Here is a 9,401-nt window from a genome sequence, read left to right on the forward strand (position 1 = left end):
CATGAAAGATTCACATGATTAGTTGTGTGTTTAGGCTCTGAGACAGTGGACTTTCTCTCTGTGCATAAAAGCTTAGTAAACCAAATTTGATTGACCCTTAATCTGTTCCAGTTCATCCTGGATGGCTATGCTTCCCACCTGTCTCAGCTGGAATACAACCAAAGGTCTCGCCCAGCCAAGTCTGCCAGTACCCGCATGGTCCTCCGCAAGGGCAGCTTTGCTCTGGGTGCAGCCGGAGGAGACTTTCTCCGCAAACGCAACCACATCTTTCGTACCATCTCCTCTCAGCAGCCTGGAGGGTCGGGGTCTAGCTCACCTAACCTGCCAGGCCGGACCGAGCGCACGCTCAGCCAGTGTGAAGTGGAGCGGGATAGAGGGGTCGCTGCCGCAGCACAGAGGAGTATGAGTATAGCTGCGGGGTGCTGGGGCCGCAGCAGCAGCACCAAGGAGGGCAGTGGAGGCTTACTTGGCCCCAAGTAAGGTTTAAAAAAAATAAACTTTGGTATAAAGGACCCTGTCTGAGCCACTATGATCTCTGGACTGGGTAAAGATAGAAGATAGATAGGTGGAGAAAAGATAGGAGGATGTGGATGAAGGGTCTGTGAAAGGAATACACAGAGGGTATAGCATGAGTAACACATAATTATTAGAGATTAGGAAGGAGCGATGAGCAGGGATCTATCCAGAAGGAGTGGACTAATCAGGCCAAGTGGGATCTAGAGAATAAAACAGTTCTGTAGCATGACTCTTTTACAGTTATACTTTTATAGGATATACCACTATTTTAAAAAATGACAAGGAAGGATTAAAAAAAAATTGTAAGCCTTAAACTAATCTCGTCTAACGGGAGCCCCTCCCTTCTCCTTTTCAAGCAACGCACTGTCCAAACATTCACACTCATGAGCTCAGGACAAACTGCAGAGCCCGATTCACCTTCAGACAGTCAACCATGAGGCCAAGGTCGTTTGGCAGCCGCGGCAAAGGGCCAGTGAATTTCACTTGAGTTTCTTTCCCACTGCTTTGGAACACGGCTGTGACTGGCAATAAGTGTAGAAAATCCTCACGATGTAACACAGGAGAAAAGCAAATGGAGACCTTACTGTAAAGGATCAGTCCATCCAAATTGTGCCAAAAGAAGATTATATCTTGCCGAAGCATGCTAGCACAAAGTCCATCCAGTCGGTTGTTAGATTAGACATGAGTTACTTTCCTACCACAGGATTTGTCCAGAGGTATCTGATATTAAGATGATGGAAACTTTGGTGGAACTACTTTCGCTCATGCAAGTATTAAAAAATGTACCTGAGCGAGACTTCACACAAGCTTTACTCATTCGTTTTGTACTGTATTAGATCCATTTATCACTACCTGAGTGGAACATAATGAAACCGAGCATGCGATGTGTATCATTTATTGTTTGCGCAAGGGGTGGAAACAAAGTAATTTGTCTTAGACACATAACCAAGTATTTCAATTTTAAGTTTTCCATGTGTCCTTTTGGGATAAAGTCCAAAATTCTCAACCTGTGTGGATGCAGTGGATCCACTGCTGTGGATTTTAGATAAGACTCATTTGACCACTGCTCTAAGGTTATAAATATCAGCCTCTTGGCTGACCCAAATACTCAGTATATTATGCACCATGCTAACAAATGGGAAACATGAAGCTCACGGCATTGTTACTGGACAAATGATAGCACGATGACATTAGCATTTCACTTAGTGTAATGCTAAATCTATGAGCACCACAAACAATTTACCTTCACTGTACTGTGCTGGCAGAGCTTTGAAAATAAACCCTAATCCTTGTTCTAGAAACCAAAAGACATGAGTAAAGAAATATGTATTTTAGATGAACTGATCCTTTGAACAAGTAAGAGCTGGATTTGTGAAATATGTTGTATCACAGAGGAAAGTGCTTGTTGTCTTAGTCACAGATCAGTCTTGTCTTGTCCCTGTTTTTTCACTGCTAGCAGGTTGCCACTTCAGATTTCCTTCCACCCTGTGTGAGACTCTGTAGTATTTGCTGTTTCAGTGTGGCCTCTGGGCCATCCAAGGCCTTAATATCCCACAAGACACTTACACCGCAGAGGGAACAAAAGGCAGAAAAACAGGGCATGCAGCATTAACGCAACAACTGAGACTCTGTACAGTCCACAGCAACTATCCCTTTATATAGATTCATCTGCTTGCAATACCTCTGATCCACCTGCTGGTGGTGCTCCGTTTTCCATACATGCTGCTGCTGGGAGACACTTTTGTGACGTTTCCTGGGTTTTTGCTCTTTTTGCTCGTAGGATATCATGCAGGATGGACCTGGAGCTTGTTTCATTTCAGACTGAACTTTCACTCACAAATGTGTTTCAGTATTTGCACCAAATGGACTGAAGAATGAGCCGAAGTGATTCAGCTTGAATGTTGAAATGACTTAACATGAATTATTGGTGGTGAGTGTGGAAGTCCCCACTGCCCTCTCTTTCACTTTGCAGTGCAAATATCATTTTGCTGCTTCAGTCTGTTGGAACTGCATATTTCCATATGCAGGTGTAAAAGAAGAAGCCACCTCACATCTCTGATGCAACCCCCCCACAAACAGCGGGCACACAACAGGCAGATTTTTTGGGCTTTGACCACTCTCATGTGTTAAAGGATAGGTAAAAATACATTTCAGGTTTGAAAAAAAAAGTCAGGTGCTTGTATGAACACTGAAACTGATTTTTCTTTCAAGAATACCTCCTGTTCTAACTAGACATGAAGAAAAACATACCTAATGTGCTCCCAGTTTAGGTGATAGTGGACAAAATCCACAATCCTTATTTTTGGCAAAAATGTGTAAATATGCTAACATAGAAAAAATATCTCTGGACAAATTTCAGCCAGTTTTCAGAGTGGTCTACTAACGACAAGGCTTGTTAATTTATATCTCAAAAAACTACCCAAATTCAGTCATAGGTTTAGTCTGTGACCCTGATATTATTGAATCTATACTACAAATTCACTAAAAGCCCATCTGCATCTACACTAGTCCTGGGCAGCCTCTCCAGTAAGTCTTCCATTCTTGGGGACCTTCTCAAATTAATGGTGGTTTGCTTTCTAATAACAGATATTTCCTGATCCTGGTACAGGACCAACTTGGTGGAAACACAGGATACTTTTGGACTGTCTCAAGTAAGAGTAGAAGACATATACACTGTAGAAAGCATTCAGGGTAGGGCCTGTTTTGGTACCATATCCTGTGGTGCTCATCAGGGCTCCATTCTTGGTCCTCTGTCCTTGTGTTTCTCAAACAAAACAGATTTCTTTTGGACTGTGGTGTACCACCATTAATTGATGCTGAAAATAAAATAATCATATAAGAGTAAAGAATTACAATATTTCAAGAAATTAATCTGGATGTATTGGAAATATGAATATAAAAACTGACCGACTCTGCAGCCCCAAAAATGTAGTTTATGAGTGCTTGACATTCTGTGAAGTGATTCAGAATACTTCCAGTATTTTACAAGTTGACTACAACCTCTGACTACAGACCACCATTTATAATTCAGGCCACAGATGACACTATGTATTCTGGTTTGTTCACTTTTTTTTTTTTTCAATAAACCAAAAAAAAAAAAATTGAAGCTAATTATACAAAATTGTGGTTTGACAAAACTCAACTATGCAACAGCAGGTTCTTCATTCAGCATCACTTCCAAGTGTATAGATCATTAATTTTATTATTATATTATTTTAGATAGCTTTAGATGCAGGCTGATGATGGGGAAGAGAAAGCTGTGCTGGAAGGAAAGATGATTCAGAGAAATTGAACCAACTTTTGGTGGAAACAAAAAAATCAGACGTATGATTAAAATAGTGTTTATAAAAATGATTTATAAAGGGCCATATGCTTGATCATTAAAATCTACCTTACTTCCTTCTGATATGATAATAATATTTTTTTAATACAGTTAGTTTTTTAAGTTATTTGTTTTTATACATACTCTATATTAATTTGGCACGACCTGACAGAAACTCAAAGATGAAATTTAAAGCCTTGGAAATCATTCGCTTACTGTAATATTTTAACCCAAACTGTCAAAGGAATGTTCATTATAGTAATAGCAAGCAACATTTCAAATGTATTTTTGCATGCACTGGAAGTCTAAACAAAGGATGTGTGATTATACATGTGTATCCTTTGTATAGACTTAATTCTAACAGTTTCAGTGTTCAGATAAGGATCTGGCTATTTCTGAAGCACGAAAAATTGTGAATCTGTCCTTTAAGCCTTTAGTTTTAAGGATGTGTGAAGCAGCCGTACTGCTCATCAGGCTCATTTTACTATGCTGCTGCTTTATGCCCAGCTTCCATGCTACACAAAAGTGCATCTGTTTCCACTCTGTGTGATCAAGAATGTCTTGAACCTACCACAAAAGCCAAATTACTGTAGTTAATCAACTGTGTAACCTCATTATTCTTTTTTGCACTAGTTTGCAGTGGAGTATGCTGTAGTTACCATCTCATGATGCTACATTTGAACACCTCTGTAGTGCATGACAGTTTTTAGTTATGTCAGGGTATACTATACATGCAGGTATGCACACGTCTGTGCATTTGGTCAGGATATGAAAAATAATGTAAGTACATGTGCCAAACAGTTAACAAGGAACTCTAAAGGAGGCTTTCGATCAGAGGTTTTCAAAGTCTGAAACTATGTTCCCCCACTGCTGCTTGCCCACCCTCACACCCTATATCCTCCTAAAATTACTATTTTTTTATTTGGTGGAGGATTTTTCTTTAAGCTTTGAAATTACAGTAACTGTAATTCTTTGAAAATTTGTGAAAATACTGTGGGCTTTAACATGTTTTTATTCCTTAAGTTTAATTTAATTTTTCCTTTCATGCAATCTTACTGTATTGGACGTATGGAAAATACCTGATTTCTTTATGCCACTGGCTACATACACAGACCCATAATGTATAACTCACTAACCAGGGTAGTTAGAAGACTCCTGGGAATGCAGCAAAGCATTCAAGTATGAGTATTTTTAAAGGAAGCTAATTAGCTTTGTGTTGATATGTGAGAACCACGGACTAAGGCTAGGGAATAACTCTTTCTTTCTTTCACTGCTATTTGTTTAGATTTTGGCCACATGAAAAGCCTTGTAGAAATGGTCTTAGCTAACAGCAGTTCCTGTTTGCACTGTACCCATGAATGTATAGATAACTAGCATTTAGTTATATTAAAAAAATAGAGATAGCAATGTCTTCTGAAAGTATATGACCCATTTAAGCTAAAGATATGTGTATCACATATGTCCACTCATTTTTAAGTTGGAAGTGAGACGCTAAATGTTAAGTAGGACAATTCAAAGGGCCAAAAAAGACAACTAGTGCTTCCTCTTGCTTTCAAACACCTGTGCACACCTGTCCCCTTCGCTTGACACAGATTGGAGGTCGTCATAGTTTGAAAGCCCCTGATATAGACTGTATCCAGGCTTTAGTGAGAAAGGGAAATAGTGTGTACTGAGAGCAATCTTCTTAATGCTTCGACTGGATTTCGATTTGTTGAATACATGATATTAATGATATTGAATGTTGTATGAGAAGAAAATGGGCGTGCTGCCAAAACCTCGGACAATGTGCTGAAGTAAGAGAAGTCCTGGCGTGAGGTTCTGTCGTGCTGTGGGTGGCAGGTTATTTTGGAAGCTAACACTTTGTTTCCATTTGGTCATTTTGGCTGCTGAGTTGAATGTCTGCCCATCTGGATTCTGACACTGTTCAGGAGCCATGGATGTGTCACTGTACATACTGTAAAGATATATATGTAGGAAATTTACGGTTGAGGTTTATTTATTTATTTATTTATTAAAGGATCATTGCGTTACTCTGGAATTTCAGGTGAACTATAATTGAAATATGTAGCAATTTATTTGTCACTTTGGCGGTCATTGAGGCTGTGGACCAACACAGGAAGCTTTTTTTGTTCTTACCAGTGCAATATTGTTGTTCCAGTCACAGCAGGGACACAATCTACCACAGTCCAAGCTACAGGCAGTCTGAAGGCATACACATGCATACCCCACCTGCAGCTGTCTTTCACACCACGTGAAAACTATTTGTATTTGAGCTGCTGTTGACCTTTGCTGTCTCTTTACAACAGTCAAGTGTGTTTTTTAGGACTACTGTACCTATTTTTCAAATGGGAGTATTTTACAAAACCTTTGAAATATAACTCAACTGTTTTCTCAGTCTGCAGTGGGTGCATGGAAAAATAAAAGCCCATAACAGAAAACTATTTAACAAGCTGTTGCATGTTGTCAAATCAGACTAAAGTTACGTAACCTACGCTGTTAAAAATAATAAACCAATTATGTTGTCCATTATGTCCTCACTGTTAAACCGAACATGTATACGAACAAAAAATATGAAGAAAACAAAACAGCAGATTATATTTAAGATTATCATAATTATTGCCACTTTTGGATAAGAATAAATGTAGAGACCTACATCTTCAGCTTTAAACAGTACAGTATTACTTTGTGGTTCCACTTTCTAATAAAGCACCTATTGTGAAAGGGTCTCAAGCGTCAAGCTAAACGACGTGTTGAGAAGCTCTGACAAGATCCCACTCTTCATTTCAGCCTGTAACAGACTACTGAGTTTAGCTTTAATCCTGAAACAGTGAATAGAAGTGAGCACACTCTGTGGCTTCCAGTAGCATGGTTTTAGTAAGTTTAGTACTCATTTGTTGAAGGCATTTTTTTGTAAACACAGTTTAAAACCTTCCCAAAATTTTGCTTCTGCTTTTTGTTAAATAAATGGCAAAAGTGAGTAATGTTTTGTAGTTCATCTGAGGCTGTATTTACCTAATTTTAAGACCTGCTAATAACTATAGTGGGAAAAATAAATATTTGATACACTGCCGACTTTGAAAGTTTTCCCACCTACAAAGAATGAAGAGGTCTGTAATTTTTATTGTAGGCACACTTCAACTGTGAGCAACATAATCTAATATAAAACCCAGAAAATCACACTGTGATTTTTAAATAATTCATTTGTATTTTATTGCTTGAAATAAGCATTTCATACAATAGACAAAAGTAACTTGATATTTGGAACAGAAACCTTTGTTTGCAATTAGAGGTCAGATGTTTCCTGTAGGTTGACTGAGTTTGCACACACTGCAGCAGGATTTTGGCCGACTCCTCCATGCAGATCTTCTCCAGATCTTTGCGATACATGACCCCTTCCATCCTCCGTCCTGTCCCATTTACAGAAAAAGCATCTTCAAAGTATGATGTTTCCACCCCCATGCTTCATGGTTAGAGGGTGTTCTCGGGGTTGTACCGATCCTTCTTCTTCCTCCAAATACGGTGAGTGGAGTTGATACCAAAAAGCTCTATTTTTGTCTCATCTGACCACATGAGCTTCTCCCATGCCTCCTCTGGCTCATCCAGATGGTCATTGGTGAACTTCAAATGCGCCTGGACACTTTCTGGGGTGAGCAGGGGGACCTTGTGTGCCCTGCAGAATTTTAATCCATGATGGCATAGTGTGTTATTAATGGTCATCTTTGAGACTGTGGTCCCAGCTGTCTTCAGGTCCCCCCGTGTAGTTCTGGGCTGATTCCTGACCATTCTCAGAATCATCCTTACCCCACAAGGTGAGATCTTGCATGGAGCCCCAGACTGAAGAAGATTGACAGTCATCTTGTGCTTCTTCCTTTTTCTAATAATTGCGCCAACAGTTGTTGCCTTGGCAGCACAGTGGCGTGGTGGTTAGCACTGCTGCCTCACAGTAAGAATGACATCTAGAAGGCCTGGGTTTGATTTCACCTTGGCCCAGGCCTCTCTCTCTTTCTCTCTCTGTGGAGTTTGCATGTTCTCCCCGTGTCTGTTTCCTCCGGGTACTCCAGTTTCCTCCCACAGTCCAAAGACATGCACTTACTGGAGTTAGGTTAATTGGTCACTCTAAATTGCCCATAGGTATGAATGTGAATATGAGTGGTTGTCTGTCTCTCTGTGTAGGCCCTGCGACAAGCTGGCGACCTGTACAGGGTGTACCCTGCCTCTCACCCTATGACAGCTGGGATAGGCTCCAGCCCCCCTGCGACCCTGAAAAGGTTAAGCGGAAGCGAATGGATGGATAGAGTTGTTGCCTTCTCACTATTATCCTGTAGGCCATCCCAGCCTTGTACAGGTCTACAATTTATTCCCTGGTGTCCTTAGACAGCTCTTTGGTCTTGGGCATGGTGGAGAGGTTGGAGTGTGATTGACTGAGTGTGTGAACAGGTGTCTTTTATACAGGTAACGAATTCAAACAGGTGCAGTTAATACAGGTAATTAGTGCAGAATATGAGGGCTTCTTAGAGAAAAACTAACAGGTCTGCGAGAGCCAGAATACTTGCTGGTTTGTAGGTGATCAATAAAGTGCAAATGAATTATTTGAAAATCATACAGTGTGATTTTCTGGATCTTTTTCTTTTAGATTATGTTGCTCACAGTTGAAGTGTACCTGCAATAAAAATTACAGACCTCTCCATTCTTTGTAGGTGGGAAAACTTGCAAAATTGTCCGGTTATCAAATACTTATTTTCCCCACAGTATATGATTTATTTATTATGCCTTGATATACAAAACATTAGCATTTTTTTTCCTCAATTGTATGAACTGAAGTTAAACTAGGGCTGTACTTTTGTACCATAGAATAGAGTATATGCTGGCTCAGTTTCACTGTAATTTAAGCAGGCAGTCATTACACATGTTTGTATTTACAGTGGTGGTCCGGCAAAAGGCAGAGCCTCTCGAGGAAATGGAGGATAGGAACAAACATCAAAGGTTATGAACAGCAGCACAAATCTAAAAGCATCTCAGCACAGCCACTGGGAAAATGGTGGTGAAGGTGTTCAGATCAGCTCAAATAACTCACTGCACAACATCAAACTATTCATTTAATAAATAACCAGTTTATAACTCAGTTAAAAGAAAGATTCTGAGTTTCCCTGTTTAACCACTGATATTCTAGAATAGGGCTGGACTAAAATCCATTTATTAAGGTCTTAAATTTATTTAATTTATTAAATGTCTTAATTTACAATTTCAGATCTGTTGATTCCAATACTTTATACATGACTATAATCATGCTCCCAAAATCTGGTTCTCTAAAAGAACAAATGCTTTAGAAAAGGTTCCTTATTAGAAAGTGGGACTGACATTTTATTTTATAATTGAGATATTGTTTCCAGCTGTAGCATCAGTCATATTTTGTATGTATGCATCTGAAATATAATGCTGTAGGACAGTGGCAAAGTATATGGTGGCAATAATTAATATACATTTTCAATATATGCATTGTATGGGATTTAAACACCCTCTAGTTTTTATAAGCAGCATTATGAACAATTAATGGTTTATGACA

At 39.4% G+C, this 9,401-nt stretch overlaps 1 protein-coding gene across 1 annotated transcript in view; it reads left to right on the plus strand.

Annotated features, from left to right (window-relative positions):
* Window positions 1-6,906, plus strand: part of pitpnm2 (phosphatidylinositol transfer protein, membrane-associated 2) — a 38,627-nt gene extending 31,721 nt beyond the window's left edge. Inside the window, exon 26 of the mRNA XM_030743213.1 lies at window positions 112-6,906. Within this exon, the coding sequence (XP_030599073.1) occupies window positions 112-480 (369 nt within the window). The 3' untranslated portion in view covers window positions 481-6,906. The remainder of the gene's footprint in view (window positions 1-111) is intronic.
* Window positions 6,907-9,401: the final 2,495 nt, after the last annotated feature.

This window comes from Archocentrus centrarchus, chromosome 12, assembly GCF_007364275.1.
Source record: "Archocentrus centrarchus isolate MPI-CPG fArcCen1 chromosome 12, fArcCen1, whole genome shotgun sequence".
In the NCBI taxonomy this organism is placed as follows: Eukaryota; Metazoa; Chordata; class Actinopteri; order Cichliformes; family Cichlidae; genus Archocentrus; species Archocentrus centrarchus.